The 19,055-nt window shown below is 38.5% G+C and overlaps 1 protein-coding gene across 6 annotated transcripts in view; it reads right to left on the bottom strand.

The window, feature by feature from the left end:
* The window catches only part of PPP1R12B (protein phosphatase 1 regulatory subunit 12B), a 255,505-nt gene extending 240,909 nt beyond the window's left edge, over window positions 1–14,596 (bottom strand). For 3 of the 6 annotated variants that reach the window (XM_069074577.1, XM_069074579.1, XM_069074581.1), the window contains exon 1: window positions 14,147–14,594. In XM_069074577.1, the coding sequence (XP_068930678.1) occupies window positions 14,147–14,440 (294 nt within the window). In that variant the 5' untranslated portion in view covers window positions 14,441–14,594. Of the gene's footprint in view, window positions 1–14,146 lie in introns of all 6 variants that reach the window. The other 3 variants (XM_069074578.1, XM_069074583.1, XM_069074582.1) reach the window with 2 other exon arrangements.
* Window positions 14,597–19,055: the final 4,459 nt, after the last annotated feature.

Genomic DNA, 19,055 nt, shown 5'->3' with positions numbered 1-19,055 from the left:
AGAGAGAGAGAGAGAGAGAGAGAGAAAGACAGAGAGACAGACAGAGACAGAGACAGAGAGAGAGAGAGAGACAGAGAGAGAGAGACAGAGACAGACAGAGACAGAGAGACAGACAGAGACAGAGAGACAGAGAGAGAGAGAGAGAGAGAGAGTGAGTGTGTGTGTGTGTGTGTGTGTGTGTGTGTGTGTGAAGTGTCTGAGGTTGGAATCGAACTCAGGTCCTCCTGCCTCTGGGGCCAGCACTTTACTCACTGTGCCACCTAGACGCCCCAATAAAAATCATTTTTAAATTGCATTTTGATAAAATTCTGATAAAACAAATAAGGAAAGTTAAAACATCAGCAACACTCATAGAACCTTAAAGTTAGATAACCACCTTAAAGGTAATCTCAGCCAACTACTATTCAAAGTATGACTACCTCTTGAATAACCTTCACAACTATTAATTTGTATTGAGAGAGTGACTGTTTCATGTGACAGTCCATTTTTGTATAGCATTAATTATAAAGAAGCTTTTCCTCAGGTTGAGCTGAAATATGTCTCCCTGTAAATTTTAGCCATTAGTGCTGTTCTCTCTCAAGACACACAGAAAAAGTCAAATTTTCCTTTCACAGAATAGACCTTTAAATATTTGAAGCCAGTGACTATGTTCCCTCTAAGCTTTCTCGAGCCTAAATATTTCAAGTTCTTTAAACCATTCTGCATGTTACACAATACTCAGTATCCCCAGGATCCCTTAGAGGCCAACTGAAATGCCCTTGTTTGTCCATGAGCTTCCCAAAATATGGTGCTCAGAACCACTGGGACCTGACTAGCCTCAAGTCTTCAGCAGGTCTACCACCCTTTGTCCTGATGCTCTAGTTCTAGAAGCACAGTGAGGCAGCTGGCAGCAGAGTCTGGGGCTTGGAGTTTAAAAGACCTTTGTTCAAATCCTGATTCAGACACTTACTAGTTAAATAGGCAAGCCATTTACGCTTTCTTAGACTCTCAGTTTCCTTACATTTAAAATGGGAACAATAATAGCACCTACCTCACAGTGAGCATCAAATGAAATAAGACATATAAATCATTTTGCAAACCTTAAAGTGCTATGTAAATGCCAGATATTTTCATAAAGGAAGTTTACATTAGCTTTTTGGCAACTAAACTGTGACCAATATTCTCATATTAAGCTGTAAGTCAACTAAAGGCCCTAGGGTCTTTTTCACATAAACTGCTGTGAGGCTTTTGACACCATAAGACTTCACATGTATCATTATTATAGCACTGCAGAATCTCAGAACTGAAAGGGATCTCAGGGTCCATCTAGCTAAAATTCCATTAACAAATAATAATTCTGCTATGATATCCACCCTCAATCAACCAGTCTTCACTGGAAGACCTTTGGTGAGGAGGAACCCATTGACCCCAAAAGCAGCCCATTCTTCTTCAGAATGGCTTTACTTGATTTAAGGAGACTTTTGAATAAACTCAAATTTTTTAAAACTTCTCTACTTTTACCCACTGGCTCTAGTTGCTAGTTCTTTCCTCAGCGAGGTGGTACAATGGATAAGACACTGGGAATAGAGTCAAGAAAACCTGAGTCCAAATCCTTAGAAACTCACTAGCTAGGTGACCTTAGACAAGTCACTAAACCCCTGCTTGCCTCAGTTTCCTCAACTACAAAATGGGGATAATAACAACAGCTACTTTCACAAACTTGGGGTGAGATCAAATGAGATATCTGTAAAGCATTTAGTACAGTGTCTGGCACATAGTAAGTGCCATATAAATGACTTATTCACTTCCCCTTTCTCCTTCCCCAAATAGAACAAGAATACTTGAAGGCTGTTAAGCTACCTTGTCTTTCACCCTCAAGTACTCTCTAGTTCCTTCACCAGTCCAGAATATGGAATAGTCTCAAGGCCCTTCAATTTCTAGTCACCCTCTTCAAAACACACTCTAGTCAAACCCATCCTTCCCAAAATGTGATTCTCTAATCTGAACACAACACCCTGTATGTGACTTGATCAGGGAATATCAAGAGAACTTGGACACTATGCCTCTCTCTTAAAGCAGTCTAAGATGTCACTGACTTTTTTGGCTGTAAAATTACACTGCTGACTCCAATCTTCACCATCCACTAAAACCCCCATTTCTTTTTCACATAAACTTGTCCTAGTTATGCCTTCCCTGTTATACTAGAGAAGTTGATTCATTTCTGAACACAACTGCAGAAGTTTGCCTTTAGTCCTATTACATTTATCATTATTAGGCTAAGTAAATCATTTTAATCTATCAATATTTTTTTGCATCCTGACTCTGTAATCCAACACATTGGCTTTCCCTTCTAGCCTTTTATCAACTGTAAATTTGACAAGCATGCCTTCTATGCCTTCATCCAAATCAACTAATAAAAATACAATAATAAAAAATATATAATAATAATAAAAAAAACAGCACAAAGCCAAGGACAGCTCCCGAGAGCATTCCACTAGAGAGTTCCCCACACATTGATACCAATTCATTAATGACTATTCTTTAGTCTCAGCTGTTCAAGCAGCTCAGTACCTACTTAAATTGTACTAGCATCTAACTGACATCTCTCTCACCTACAAAATGAGCATGACTTTGTAAACTGCTTTCCTAAAACCAACATAAACTATGTCTACAACATTCCCCTGATCCATCAGTACAGCAATCCGATCTAAAAAGAAAATAAGGACAGCCTAATATGCCCTGCTCTAGATGACACGTTTGTGGTCCCTATCTCCTTTCCTACATATCTGCAAACCATACTTAGAATGATACATTCTGCAGTTTTACCAGGAATTAAAGTCAAGTTTATTGGGCTATACTTTGTAGCTTCCATTCTCTTCCCTTTTTTTTTTTGAAGACTAGGACATTTACCCTAATTCATTTCTTTGGTATTCTATCTCATTCTTCATGATCTTTGAAAAATGGCTGACAGTGGCTCAGCCATCTCACCCATCAGGACACTGGGATGGAGTCTGCGTGGGCCAAGGGGAAAACTTACTGAAGACAGCTTACTTAGTATTCTCTTTCTGGTTCCTTACTTATCATGACTTTCAACTTTTTACTAAACATTTTTGTTCTCTCCAAAGATTATTTCCTTTGACAGAGTAAAAAAGAAGCAAAACTACAGTTGTATAGTTCCACCTTTTCTCCACTATTCATTATCATCATCATTCCTTAGGAAAAAACTGCACTCCCATCCTATCTTTTCCCCAAAATAGCTTTAAAAGATGACTTGGAGACAAGAACTGGGTTCAAGTTCTGTCCCTGACACATAACCTCTGTGTGAACCTGGGCCAGTCACCATTTCTTAGCACCTCCAGGGCAACAAAGACTTTAAAGTTAAAAGATAGGTTTAATCTGCATTGGTAGGAGTTTACTCACTGAATTCAGTTCCTTATACTAATGAAATTACATGTCCAGAACAACAAAAATTGAAAAATACTTTTTGCTGCCATCAGCTTCCAAAGCCCTCATTGAATTTTGAACTTCAGCATGCTTTTGGAATCCTTGATTATATTCTTACAGCAATATATCAGATTTTTTAATACATCTTCTGTTACCTTCAATCTGAGATATTTTGGTGAGGTCCCTGTTCATTGACATTGGTCTCTTTTCCATACAAATTGTTGTTATTTCAAAGTTTCATTCTTCCTATTCTTTATGGGCTGCTCTTCTCTGTAGAATTTTAGGCCACTAGATCCTACCTATCCTCTCTTTGAACCCTGTGGAATCTGCTCTTTCAAAAATCTAGGGTGTATTGTATGTTAGACCATGCCCAAGTGATTGTAATTAAAGTCCTCAGAGGAACCAAAACATTACACCTCCTCCTTACTCCTTTGTACCACAAACACCTAGTCTAGAAAAGTAGCCCCAGAAAGGGAGTCAGTCTGGGAGCCCATCTGGATGACTCAGACAATGAGGACTGACTGCATCTTGTTGCCTTGTTACTATAGCTACCCACACTGATTGTCACAAGATCACACATCTAGACCTAGAAGGGACCTCAGAGGTCTTCAAGTCCATCTCCTCATTTTAAAGCTAGGAAACTGAGATCTGGAGAGCTTAAGAGATTTGCCCAAGGCCATACAGGTACTGAGTGCCAAAAGTACAATCTAGTCCCAGTTTTTCTAAATCAAAGGTCAGAATTTTTCCCACTGCTCTACACTGCTTATAGGGCACTGCTTTATTTCATCTCATTAGAAATATTTTGTGCATTTAAATATAAACATCAGAAGTCAACAATTTTATTGCTAGGGACAGACAGATGCATACACATGTAAACACTCACACACACACACACACACACACACACACACACAGAGTTTTCTCCCATCAGACTCGGCATGTCAAAATCTTTCTGGACGCTGATTCTGTCATTCAATATATTGGCCACTCCTTCCAACTTTATGTCATGCATAAATGCCAATTACGTCTTCATCTAAGTCACTGATAAAAATGTTGAATGTAACTAAAGACCTTCCAGCTTGAACATTAAGCATGATACTGTATAAGAAACATAATTTAAAATGCTTAAAATGACAATCAAAATACTGGTAATAAGATTATTTTATCTCACATATAAGTCTTAACAGTGGTGGCAATTCTTAAACGGTTCAAATTTGATATTTAAAACAATGCTTTTTCCTTTAAATATTATATATATATACACATATATACATACATACATACTCAGGCAAGTTAAAAATCTCTCTAAGCCTCAGTTTCCTCTTCTGCATAATGTTGATAACAATACCTCCTCTATCTCAGAGTCAGTGTTCAGATTGAGTGATATGATATGATCCCATGTCTTTTACAGGAAACCTTTCCCAACCCTACTTAATTCTAGCATTTTCCATCTACTAAATGTTTCCTATTTATCCTATATATAGCTTGCTCTGTATATATTTGTTTGCACATTGTCACCCCTATTAGACTGCAAGGCCCTTAAAAACAGGGGTTGTCTTTTGTCTCTTTTTATATCCACAGCACTTAGTACAGGCATTTAATAGCAGGCATTTAATAAATGTTTATTGATTGACTGATGTGAAAACTGTTATGCAATATGCAAATGTAAGGTATTGTTACTGGTATTTCCTCAAACCTAAATTATGAGATTCTAATATTTTGCATTTAAATGTAACTTACTAACAAGAATACAACTATCATCAAAATTTTGCACATCCTTATCCCACAACCACCTGTAAGTAACATAAGTCAACATACATATCAATTTTAAATGGTTAGAATTAAAATGTTGAAGAATTTTAGTCTAATGCTTCACAAAACTAAAAACAAACCATAAATTCCTGTTTAAACTCCAAATAGCAAAAAATAAAATGTAAGACTCCATAAACCTTCCATTTACTATTGATCAAATTGCTTCTAATCTAAGAAACAAAGAAATATTTTAAAAAGCAAAGAAAATAAAACAAACCATATTTATAGCCAAAAGTAAATAAAATAAGTATCCTTTTGATTCACTCTCAATTCTATTTCTTAAATTAAAAGTTAATACATCATCATATCTTTTTTCCTGTATCACTTATCACTATTAAAACACTAAGGGTTCATTATGGATCCTTCCAGGACTATGGTTTAACCTCGCAATTGTTGTGGTTCATTGTCCTTCGTTATGAACATCTAATTCTTCTCTTTCTTTCTTTCTCTACATACACACACACACACACACACACACACACACACACACACACACACACACCACACTTTTTTTTATATTGCAAGTTTTGTGAGAACAAAGATTTCTCCATGTAAGTATTTATTTTCTAACCTCAAAGTATCCAGCACCCTTTTGGACACATAGTAGAAGTTTGTTTGATTATGGACTATAAACACTACTTTATCACTTCTTAAGTAATGGTGACTTGCTATAGGATATGAAAAGAGAGACATTTCCACATCTTTGAATCAAACCCAGGCCATAAATCTCAAGTAACTCACAATCCAGAAGGTTTGATTCCCAAGACATTTCTTATCTTTTCTGGACAGGCACCAACCACTAAGTAAAGTACACAAGGCAGGTATTTAATAATCCTTTGTTGAAAAAATGGTCAATTGAAATAAAAGAGGAATGAAGATTCAAAATAAAAAATAGTCTGGAAGCATCATAGCACAGTCTTTAACAACAATCTAGATTCACAGCCCTGCAGCAAGCACAGAAGTTCGTGGCTGTTCAACAATCCCCAGACAGTTAGCTTTATTCTATTCCAAAAGTACTGATCAGTCTGGTCGTTATGTGGCACTAGTCACACAGGGGGCTGGATGAAAGAATATCGTTACAATTGGGAAAGCAACTCAAACAGCATCATGTCCCCCCATCTGGGTGCGCTCCTGGACCCCATTACTGTCTTTAGAAACTAATTTTCCAGCAATATCACAACAACTCTGAAACTCACACCTCCTCCTTAATACATGTTCATTGACTGACTGGCTGACTGAAACAGGAAGACAATGAAACTGTGGTGTCATTAGGGAAGATGAACAAAAGGAAAAAACCTGAAAGGAAGTATTTGAACTGGACCCAGAGTTTATCATTAGAGAGTCAACAGCAATTATTAAATATACTTTAAATAACATAAAAAACAACTAATATCTCATTTCTATTGTTAAGGATTCAATAAGAAAAGTTGTTCCCAGGTAAAACCTGAAACCACTAAAAGGAACCTGACAAAGTCATCTAGTGCAGCACTTCTTAAACTGTGATGACAGTAAAAGGTTTCTGAACATGCTGTGACCAAAAATGAATTCAGAATCAAATGGGTGTGGGGCAGCTAGGTGTCGCAGTGAATAGAGCACCAGCCCTGGAGTCAGGAGGACATGAGTTCAAAATCAAATGGGTGATGAACCCGGGATGTTTCTGGCAGCGCTTTTTGCATCGAGCAACTTCACTACAGCCTTGGTTCTAAACACAAAGTACGTGTACTTTATACTGCACATGCCTTCATGCCATCCAATACCAATAAAAGCTGCCAAAAGGCAAAAAGGGGTCAGAGAGGAAAAAGTTTAAGAAGCCCTGATTCTAGCCCAATCCCCTATCAGAATTATAGTTGCTACCAAAAAATAACATGTTGACTATTCTTAAAAACCTCAAAAAGAAAATTCCACAATATACAGCTATTTGGCAGAATTTTACTAATAGAGAGCAAAATATGGCTAGAAAGAAGATGCAGGCATAGAGAGTCACTCATAGTTACCTTCTCAAAAACAAAATGCCCTATATCTAATGTTAGCTCTCCTCTAAAATCCAAAAGCTGGAAACATGGGGTTTAGTCATCAAATAAAAAAGGAGTCAGATGCCCAATATGCTACAAAAAAAATCATAAAAACCAAAGAGGAGAAAATATGTTGAATTAATGGCTTTTCTGGCCCCACCATAAAAAAGAAGCCAAAAGGATCTCTACTCAGACTACTTTCCCTGTACCTGACACTAAGAAAAAATGCCACAGGGAGGCAAAATTGACCATAGTTACAATTATATGGTTACAAGATGGAAACATGGTATAGTAGAAAGGATACCAGACATGGCTAGTGAAGGAATTTGTTTTGCTTGACTATACATGTTTTAAATGGGTTTTAATTTTCTTGCTTTCTCAGCATAGGGAGAAAGAAGTGGGAGAAAATTTAAAACTGAAAATAAAATAACATTGAATTTTTTTAAAGGGTATCCGAGGACCTGAGTTTAAATCTCTCCTCCGTCACTTATTTAGCTAGGTGACTGGGGCAAGCCACTTAACTCTTAGAGTCTCAAACCTTACATGTAAAATGGAGATAATATCTGCACTAGTTAACAATTAATGTGAAGAAAAGAAACATGTAAACTATAAAGTGTTAACAGTGGCATTGAAGAAAAAATAGAAATAAACATTTTCATTTTGACATACAAGTTACCTCTCTTGTACTTAAATGAACACAGTCATGATGGTCTTCAAGTATTTAGTGACTTTGACCCCGCTGGGAGACAGGGAAGAGAATAAGCATTTAGATAGTGCCTACTATGTGCCAGGCACTTTATTAGGTGCTTTACAAATATTATCTCATTTGATTCTCACAACAACCCTGGGAGAAAGGTAATGATATTATTCCCATTTTACAGCTGAGGAAATTGAGGCAAACAGAGCATAAATAACTGGCCCAGGATTATTGTCTGCTGGGTAGTGTCTGAGGTTAGATTTAAATTCAGGTCTTCCTGACTCTGGGTCCAGAAACTGCAATTTTGTGTGGCTATTTGCTCATCTCCCTTCTACTGCCAAGGGTCAATACAGTTTCAGATTAATAAGGGGTAGTTTGGTGTGAAATGAAAAGAGTCCTGAGTTCAAATACTGGCTCTGACATTCACTAGCTATATGACATTGACATTAAGCAGTCACTTAAATCTCTCTTGGCCTAAATTTCCTCATTTGCATAAGGAGGATCATTTCCCAATATATGAATGGTCAAAGAATATAAACCATTTTCAAAAGAAGAAATGCTAACAATAACTATGTAAAAATGCCCACAAATCCCTAATAAGAAAAATTTAAATTCATACAATTTCCTTTTTCTCCATATTCATCAAATTGGCAATGATAAAAGACAGAAACTGTTTATGCTGGAAGATCCTACAGACCTAGTGATTCTTAACCTGTGGTCAATGAACTTGTTTTTGAAAATACTTTGGTAATTGTATTTTGATATAATTTATTTCTTTTGTAATCTTAGGTATTTTGTGTTATGCATTTAAAAACATTGTTCTGAAAAGGGGCCAGAGGCTTCATCAGACTGCCAAAGAGGTCTATAATGCAAAAAAAGGTTAAGGATCCCTGGTCTATAGAAAGATTAATATAGGGGCAGCCAGGTAGCACAGCAAGTAAGAGCACCGGCTCCAGTGTTGAGAAGACCTGGAGATCGAATCCCAGGCTCAGACACTTAGCACCCACCTAGAAACACCTGGCCGTGTAACCTTGAGCAAGTTACTTAACCCCGATTGCTTAAAAATATAAAAAAAAAAAAAAGAAAGATTAATATATAGTAATATCCAACCTTCTGGAAAAATCATTTGAAAATGAAAAATAAAAATGTAAATACTGTTTAATCCAGCAATCCCACTACTAGGAATGTGTGTGTGAGAGAGAAAGAGAGAGACAGAGAGAGAGAGAGAAAGAGAGAGAGAGAGAGTCTCAGAATATTCATAGCAGCACTCCTGCAATAGCAAAAACTGGAAACAAAAGGGAGTGTTCATCAACTGTAGAATGGCCAGGCAAGCTAGTATGTGAATGCAATAGAAGTGACATTGTAAATGACAAATATGAGGGGTTTAGAGTAACGCAGGTCTGAACTGCATATGTGAACTAAGGTATGGATGCAGTCCTGAAAAAAAGGAAATAAGAAGGCTCTGGCTTGCATTCCCAGAAAAAAAAAAAAAGATGAAGTTCAGATAAAGAAAAGACCCTATACATGCCAGAAAAGAGAATAACCAAGTTTCTAGATGTTATCAAATTAAATGTTCTCCAGACTGTGCTGCCATACATAACTTGCCTTCTGCCTCCATTCTTGTGGAACCCCTTCCTCCAAAGATGAATTTTTCCGGGAGTCTCCATTTTGGGGAAGGGCCCTAGACCAGCCATCTCTCATTATCCAAACAACTAACATGTCCCAATACCAACGGTACCTCCTTTCCCGCCACAACCAATCATCAGGTCTTTTATGTGTTGGTTTCCCCTGTGAGAATGTAAGCTCCTTGAGGGCAAGAACTGTCTTTCTTTAGTGTCATGCATAGCATAAGTTCTTCACTGCTTGTGGACTAAAAAGAGTAATATGCACAATGACTAAAATAATGTAAGTGAAAACAACTTTAAAGACAGCTGACCTCAGATTAGATATAATGATCAATCTTAGTGCTAGAGGCCAGATGATGAAGTTCACTTCCCTATTCTAGATAAAAAGGTAGAGGCTAAGAATGCTGTACCTGTGACCAGACAGCTCTGTGCTGGTCAGTTGAACTGAACTGCTTTTATTTATGTCAATAAAGAGGTCAACGGGGAGTGGAGAGTTTTCAGGGCATGACTGTGGTATAAAATCAAAAGGCATTAATAAAACAAAATAAATAACTAGAAAGAGGATGTGTATTTGATGATCTCTAAGGTCTTTCTCAGCTCTAAATCAACAATCCCACGAACCTGGGGGCTGTGGGCTCAAATTAGAACAAGTCTAATACAACAAGCATGGATAAGGGAACTGGGTCTGTTTGAAGGTGGGGCTGACTGAAGGCCTGTTTATTTCAATCCAAAACAGAAAGCTAGAACCACTAGAAACAATCTGAAAGTGAGTTAATGCAAAAATCAATGAAACAGCAGGCACTTAACAAGTGTTTACTATGTACCAACACTGTACTGAGTGCTAGGGGTAGAAAGAAAGAAGGAAAGAAGGAAGGAAGGAGGGAGGGTAAGAGAAAGAAAGAAACTGTCTCTGCCCTCAGGGAGCTTATAGTCTAATGGGTTCTAACATTCACAACTATAAGTATATAAAGAATATACACAAAATAAACACAAGGTTATAGGGGTGGGGCACTAGCAATTGGAAGATCAGGAAAGACTTCATGTAAATGGTGGCACTTCAGCACAGTTTGGAAAGAAAGAGGAATTCTAAGAGGTGAAGGTGAGAAGAGACTGCATTCCAGGAAAGGGAGCTAGCTAGTGCAAAGGCTTAGAGAAAGCAGATGGAATGGTGTATATGAGTGAAGTCTAGTAAGAAGGTCAGTGTAAGAAGTGCTAAAAGGAGATAATGCACAATGACACTAAAAAATAGGCTAAGGCTAGACTGTGAGGGTTCTGAAAGCCATAAGATTTTATATTTGATCCCAGAAGAAATAGGGAGTTATTGGGAACTGAGTAAAGGAGTCATGTGGCTAGACCTGCCCTTTAAGGGAAAAAAAATGTATCTTGAATCTTCTGGCAGTTCTACAGGTGGGGTTGGGTTATTGCAGATAGCCAACTACTCCCCTCGGGTCCAGCACTTCTAGAAATAGGAAAGCACTCTGACCTTTACCTTAGTCTAGCATTCAACAGAATTTATTATCTATTTTCCCAGTATAATTACCTACCCAGTCACAGCAGACTGATAATTTAGTAGATACTGTCTCCAAGGGACTTTATCCCAATACTCCAAAACCCCTATCTCCAAGAGCCACAATGTGAAGGTTTTCCACACAGGATGCATATTTTAGTCTTGCAAAAAAAAATATCCAAAATTTACCAACCCACAAAAAATCATAAGCCCAATATCTCCCAAGAAGCACAAAAGTAATTTAACTAATGAAAAAGACACTCTTTTGCATATACCTAAAATGAAGTATTTGCTTAACTTGGGCAAGTGCTTATTTGAAATGTATGCAATCAGGTTCTTAACCCTATTTTTAAAAAGACCCTTTATAGATACAAAGATAAGTGACAATTCATACCATCTTAGGTAAAGCATTGAGCTTCTAGGCTTTGATAACAATATATTTAACTTTTGAGGTGTTTTCTGTTCCCACCCATTTCAAGTTATAGTAATAGTTTCCCTAGTGCTTGTTATCTTGGACTCGGGCACCTTGTGGCCTTAGTAAAGATTGCCAAGAAGAGTAAGTCAGAAGTACCAAGACAACACCTACAAAAAAACTACTAGCACTTAGAATGAAAAAGCCTGCTGTGACCTTGTGGGACAAGGAGGAAACACAGCGAAGAAATTTGAAAGTAGAGCAATTCTTTAAGGTGCCTTCCTTCTAATACACTAAGATGAGAGGGTACAGATGCTGCTATATTTGACTGGACCTCTAAGGCAAAAAAAAAGTCCAAAGGGGAGCAATTATCTAGATAATTAAGGTCAAATCTGCTGCATAACCAATGAATAAACAGTACTTTTAAAAACTGATTTATCCTGATAATTATCACCATTCTCCACTTTATCAGAAAAGGATCAGTCTGTAAAGCAAGGTGTTCAATTTCTGGCTGCCCTTGACCTGTATTTTGAAAATAATCTTCTATTTACCTTGAGAGTGATTCAGACCATGGAGAGACACAATGTTACTGTGCCGGAAACTGACTTACAAATGGGTTCCTGTGCCAATAAAGGCCCCTTGTCTAGATGTTAACAAAGAGAAGGCCTCTTCAATAGAAGACTGTTTTGACCTCAAAGCCTTGAGCCACCCTACCTTATTGGCTGAGCTCTTTCCAGTATGAATCGGTGCTACCACCTACTTAGATGGGCTCACTGTTGGCCTTGTTGATGATGCAAGAAATTCCCACTTGGGGATTAGCAGATGTGAAGAAAACAGAATCCCACATCTTTCATATAGTCACACTTCCAGAGGATACTAAATTTTAAAAGCTCTCTGTCAATGCTGAGCAGAACTATACTTCAGAGTGTACAGTCAGAGGTTATAAAGAAGTAAGAATGCAATCATAGGGCAGTTATCAGGCAAAGACAACATGCTATGGAAGGGGTAACAAGCAATGAGTAAGATGGCCATTCCTAGTGTATTATTATAAAATGAAGCATAGTGTATGTATGGGACAATGAGACTAGTAGTCACTTTACAAAAAGCAATAAATTACACTGAGCAAACTTTCTGTGACAGTGATTCAATCAATTATGTGCTGAAAAGGAAATTAGAAAGGTTTCTCTTTCCACAAGGACTCACTACATGAATCATTCCACTAGATATGTCTAGATATCTCTCCTTCCCATCCCCAATACATCTACAAAACAAGAATCCTCCTGGATACCAAATATCTCCCAAGGAGTTCCAAAGAGAAGTGAAACTAAAGCTTAGTTGCTGATCTGAGTTCCTATCTCAAATTTCACAGGTCACTGGTATAGTGGTACTAATTTTCTAATTCTCTCATATACAGACTAGGTATAAATACAAGTGAAAGCATATTCTTCTAATCAATCTATGACAACTATATACATGGTAAAAGATAGTACCAAGGAACTTAAGCGAGTGGATAGTATTATTTAGGGAATTGTGATATAAAGCACTATTATCATAATAAATACTTGTTGAATCATGTGTAAGTAGACATGCACGATAACCACATTCACTTTGCCCAGACTGTGGATGATGGTGGGAGGAAGAGAAATGAGAAAGACATAATGGGTGAGCTACTGGCTCACCAAATTGACTGGTTAAGTAACATTTAGAAAGGTGGAATTAGTTATCCTTAGCATTATAAAGAAACACTGCATAATCAGGGGTATGAAAAAATGTTATTATTACCAAGGAGCAAACTGTCAGTGCATTCAAACTCCACATAACTAGAACTAGATAGAGATCACAGTGTTTCTACAATAGGCCTTATACAATATTATGAAAGCTGGGGCTCGTAAAATGAGAAGCAGAGAGGTCATTTTATATGTGACAAAGGACACAAGTGACAGAGTAAGATCTCCATGATGGACAGCACCCAGGTCACACCCTGGTTGTGCTATAGAGGAAACAGAGCATTGATAACATTGATAAGGGATGAAAAGAGAGGGTTCAATGCAAGATAAAGTATGGTGATAATGTGTAAGGGGGGCTTATGAATCCCAGCAATATTCTAGGAGCTACTAATCTGGTAGCACAGCACGGCTGACCCCGATACGAGTCAGCAAAACAAGAGAGGCTTCCACAGAGCTGCTGGCAGGTAAGGCTGTCCTGAGGGACTTACTCTGAAATGATCTCAACTATTCTATAGGGGGCAGCACAGACAGGAAGCTTTTCTATAATGGGCATCACAAGTGACATTGACTAGACACCTATGTGACAAAGCTCCTTGGGGCAGTAACCAAACAGAAGTGAAATTGAACCACGAAAAGGGTGGCGCCACGGGCAGGAGCAAGGGTGCCCCTGACAACCTGGGAGCTGGGAGGAGGGGAGCGCCGAGGGGCGCGGGGCAGCCAGCAAGGACGAGACACACCTGAGCAGTGAATGACACTGGTCCCAAGGGTGGGGGACGGGGAGCTGGGGAGGTCCTCGGTTGGCAAGAGGCGGCTGCTCAAAGGTGAGACAGCCGGAGCAGTCCCAAGGGGACCCTTCTCCCTGCCCCGTGGGACGGTGGCGCGAGCCCCGGAGGCGGAGGCCGGAGGGCGGCTCGCAGGTGCCCGGGGTTACCTGGTGCAGAGCTGTCAGCCCGTCGACGTTGACCGTGTTGATGTCCGCACCCCGGGCGAGCAGCCGCTTCACTTCGTCCGTGTCCCCGCTCGAGCAGGCTGCCAGGAAGACGGCCCCGTCCTCAAAGCGGACCCGAGGCCCCCCGCGGCGGGACGACTGCAGCTGCCGCCCGGAGCCCCGCCGCTCCGCCGACTCCTGCTCGGTCAGCGAGCCCCGCCAGCGCCGCAGCTGCTCGGCCCGCCGCACCCGCGCCGACTCGGCCCGCTTCCCACCCAGGTGCTCCAGTTCCGCCATGGCCCCGGCCCCGACTGCCGCCGCTGCTGCTAGCCTGATCGCCGCCGCCCTCCCAGCGATTCAACCGGGAGCAGAAGGCGGAGACCCCCGCGCAGCCATCTTTACTCCTCCCGCCGCCAGCACCGCCCGCTCTACCCCCCCAGCTTCAATACGCAGGCGCTGCCCGGACCGCGGGTCCTCATGGAATATGTAGTATTCCCTGTTGACCTACGAAACTCTTGCAGTTCGACGGGAAACTACAAGTCCCAGCATGCATCGCAGAAGAGGCGGTAACCAGTTGGCTTCTTTCCTAGCCGCGGTACCCAACAGGGTCACCTCTGCCCTGAAGTGTTCCAAATACTCCAACCATCTCTGGGACTGATGGGGAGGTGGAGAGGAGGGCGGGAAGGTGTCAGGCTTTTCCTCGGGGTGTTTTGGGAGTTGTAGTTTATTATGAGTGTTGTTTTACTACCAGTCCTATCACTTTTCCGTTCTCTCTTGGAAGTGGGAAAGAAGCAATCATTTGCCCCTTTATCCAGGAATGGGAAAGTAAGGCATGAAATACGCGAAAGAATATAGGTGTCCGGACTAATGTTTTAACATTATTCAACAAACATCATAGTAAAGTGGAGGGGGGCGGGATGGGGCGGTGTTTAGGGATACAGCCTGTAATTACACTGACCTAGGGCACTTCTGGATGAGGAGGCTCCCTCTACCAAAGCAGGTCAGCCCCGTCTCTGCAATTCACAATCTTGTAGGATTTCCTGTGTCCCAGAGAGGTCAGATGACTTTGATCCAGGTTCACATAACCAGTATGTAGACCGAATCAGAACCCAGGTCTTCCCAGCTTCCCTCAGAGAGAGCACACTGCCACTCATGCTATCTGTCTACCTAGCTATCCATCCATTCATTCATCCATTTATCATAACACATAAACTTATATTTTCAATACAATGGTAGGTGTTCTTTAAAAAAAAACATTGGAAACGAGACAGCAGAGGACACATAACATTCTTTAGTATATTTTAAGAGTCTGTGGGGGATACGTGGCAAAATAAGCATTCTGAATCAACAGGAAGGCTATTTTCAGGTGGATATTGTGTTAGTTACAAAGTATATTATACAAATGGAAAGTCTATGTATATTTCATTTATTTAAAACACAGTGCCCCCAAGGCCCTAGTCCTTTTATTAAATATAGTTAAATGTTTTTCATAGAGGTAGAGAGCATCTAATGATTAGAGCATTGGACAGATAGTAAAGAAGACTTTTCTTGACTTTATTGTTCACTTGATATGTGGCCTTTCACAAGCCAAACTTATGACTCAGTTATCCCTAATATAAAGTAATAACCTAATTCAATCTCTGTCTCTCTCTCTGTGTCTCTCTTTCTTTCTCTCTCACATACACACACACACACACACATTAAATGAATTATCAAATGAAGATCTCACTTGAAAAGTAATAATATGAATGCAAAATGATAATTTTATCTAATAATGTGCCTGTCTACAAAGTGCATATCATGGGTATTTTTATTACTTCACAAACACTAATTAACCTTTACAGCATCTTGGTCAAGTATCAATAAAAATATGCATAATAATCAGTATGAGGAGCATATATTATTATAGATACATTTTACATAGCCTTGCATCTCCCTGTTGTATATATTGCTTTGTGTGTCATGTCAGTTAATTATTATAATTAAAATTCTTTATAACACTTACCTTATAACTTTGTCAACACAGAACCTCCTATCATTCTACCTCAGCATCTTACTAGTGATTAAATTGTCACAGAAACATAAAATCTCAGAATTGGAAGGGAACTCAGAGGCCTTCTAGTCCAACCCATTCTTGAACAGGAATCCCATCCACAGGATAGCTCAGAAGTCATTATCCAGCCTTAGCTTAAAGACTTCTATTGAGGGAGACCCACTGCCTCCAAGACACAGCACATTCCACTTTTTTATACCTCTGATTCATTGGAATGTTCTTCTCCAGAAGAACCTAAGCAGAATTTCCAGCTTTAAAGAACAATAGTTTCTAAGAGGAAGAAAAGAATATCATTGAAGTATTTTGAAATGAATAGAAAGAAGTTCAGAGGGAGACACAGACAACAAGATCAGCTTTGAAACCATGTTGAATTTATTGTCTACTTTCTAAAAATATGAGATGCACATAATAGAGACTTGTGGTTTCATTTACAGTCTTTTTCTGCTCTCTATTTATGGAAATGTTCATGTTTCTTAGGTTCAAAATAAAAAAAAATACTTTAAAGATATAAGCCCAATATATCCCAAGGAGATCAAAGACAGAAACGATTTCAAAATAAACAAAGATATTAATAACTATACTTTTGTGATATTAAATAAAGAAATAAAGTGGGTATCCATCAATTGGGAAATAGCTGAATAAAATGTGGTATATGAATATGACAGAATGTAATGAATGTCATGGAATTTGGTATATGAATGTAATAGGATATTATTGTATTGTATATTATTGTCATTGTATTATATTCTAATTATTGTAAGGGAATAATATAATAAGAAATTTTGAATGCGAGGAATTTTGAAAAACATTAAAAAATCTTTATGAACTGATGATGCAAAACGAAATAAGAAAAACAACATACAGAATGACTACAACAATGTAAATTAAGTGATCTTTAAAAGGAAGCATACTTGAACAAATAACACTAGCTGTGTGACTGTGAACAAGTCACTGAATCTCTCTGTCCTGTTCTCTCATCTGTAAAGAAAAAGAGGGGAGCTAAATTCAGTAGCCTCTAAGATGCCTTGAAGTTCTAAACAGGGGCAATCCTCTATCCACTACAGCATGCTATCTCTCAATGTCCATGTCATATTTTAATATATTGCAGATTCACAAACACAGGATTATATGCTTGTAAATGTACAGAAATGGTCAGTTTGTTTCTTTCTAATCGTTTATTTCCTACAGATAGTTCTTAAATGAAAGCCACACAGCAAATTGAATAAAATATTCTCCAGTACTATCATTGTAACATAATTTTACAAGTTGTCAAGGCAATTCTTCCAGCCCTTAAAGCCTTTTTGATACTCCCCTAATTATTGATTTTCTATATCAGTATTTTCTTCATCTTGTGCACATTATACCCTGTACATATACTTTACAAGTAGGTATTACTAAATGGATGTATGAAATATAATTAAATTGGAAAAATTTGTAAAGAAATATATTAATTTTGTGGAATTTAAATATATGAGCCCTTCTCCCAGTAGCCAACTGGTCAAAGAATATGAATGGGCAGTTTCAAAGGAAGAAAGCCAAGCTATCAACAGCTATATGGTTATGCCAATCAAATTACCAAGAGGATGTTTTACAAAACTTGATAAAATAATACAAAGTTCATTTGGAAAAAACAAAGGATTTAAAATATCAAAGGAAATTTTTAAAAGAACTTAAGGATAAAGGTGGAAAAGCACTTCCAGACCATAAACAAAATATTATAAAGTAGAAGTTATTAAAATTGGCTAAATATTAGAGAGAACAATCAATAGAATAGCCTAGACAAGAGAGACTGAGAAACAATAGGATTCAATAAGCAGTATTTGATGAAGTGGAAAACATAAATTTTCTAGGAAAAAACTCCCTGTTCTGATATGAACAAACAGTTCCAAAAAATGCAAAATATTCACAACCACATAAAAAAGATTCAAATCACTAATAATTAAGAAAAATGAAAATTAAAAGAACCTTGAGGTTTCATCATATACATTGCAAGTTGGCAAAAATGACAAAAAAATAACAAGTCAGTATTGGAGGGGTGGTGGAAAAATAGGCATGCTAATACATTGCTGTTGGAACTGCGAAATGGTACAACCATTTTGGAAAGAAGTTTGGAACTATCCAAATAAAGTCACTAAATGTCTGTACCTTTTGAACCAGGAGCTCAAGGAAGCCATCAAAAAGAAAAAAAGATCTCCATAGATTCCAAAATATCTATAGCAGCACTTTTTGTGATAGCTAAGAATTGGAAACAAAGTAGATGCCCATTGTTTGGGGAACAGCTAAAAAAAATGTGGTATATGAATGTAATAGAATATTATTGTGCCATAAAAAGTGATGTTTGTGATGAATGAAAAGCATGGAAAGACCTATATGAACTGATGCAGAGCAAAGTAAGCAGAGACAGGAAAACAATATACACAAGTAACTACAACAATGTCAATGGAAAGAGCAACACTCCAAATAATCAAAAGTAAATGTAACAAAATTATGAAGATGAAATAGGACTCAGAGAGATATGAGAAGATAGCCCTAACTCACCACTTCATGGAAGTGGAAGATCCACAGGTATTGCACATGTTTTTAGAGTTTTTCAATATATCAATCAATTGTGCTGATTTTTTTCATCCTATTTGAAAAAATATTGTAATATGGAATGGCTCCCTAGGAGTGGGAAAAGATGGATGTCTGGGATTCTATGGAGAGGTGAGAAACAGAAAATGTCAATAAAAACTTCTTTAAAAAGCTATATGAGGGGCGGCTAGGTGGTGCAGTGAGCACCTGCCCTGGAGTCAGGGGGACCTGAGTTCAAATCCGGCCTCAGACACTTAACTAGCCATGTGACCTTGGGCAAGTCACTTA

This window comes from Petaurus breviceps, unplaced genomic scaffold (assembly GCF_028583685.1).
Source record: "Petaurus breviceps papuanus isolate PSGF00001 unplaced genomic scaffold, PetGlider_PUasm1.0 90895, whole genome shotgun sequence".
In the NCBI taxonomy this organism is placed as follows: Eukaryota; Metazoa; Chordata; class Mammalia; order Diprotodontia; family Petauridae; genus Petaurus; species Petaurus breviceps.
This window is presented reverse-complemented; position numbering and strand designations above follow the sequence as displayed.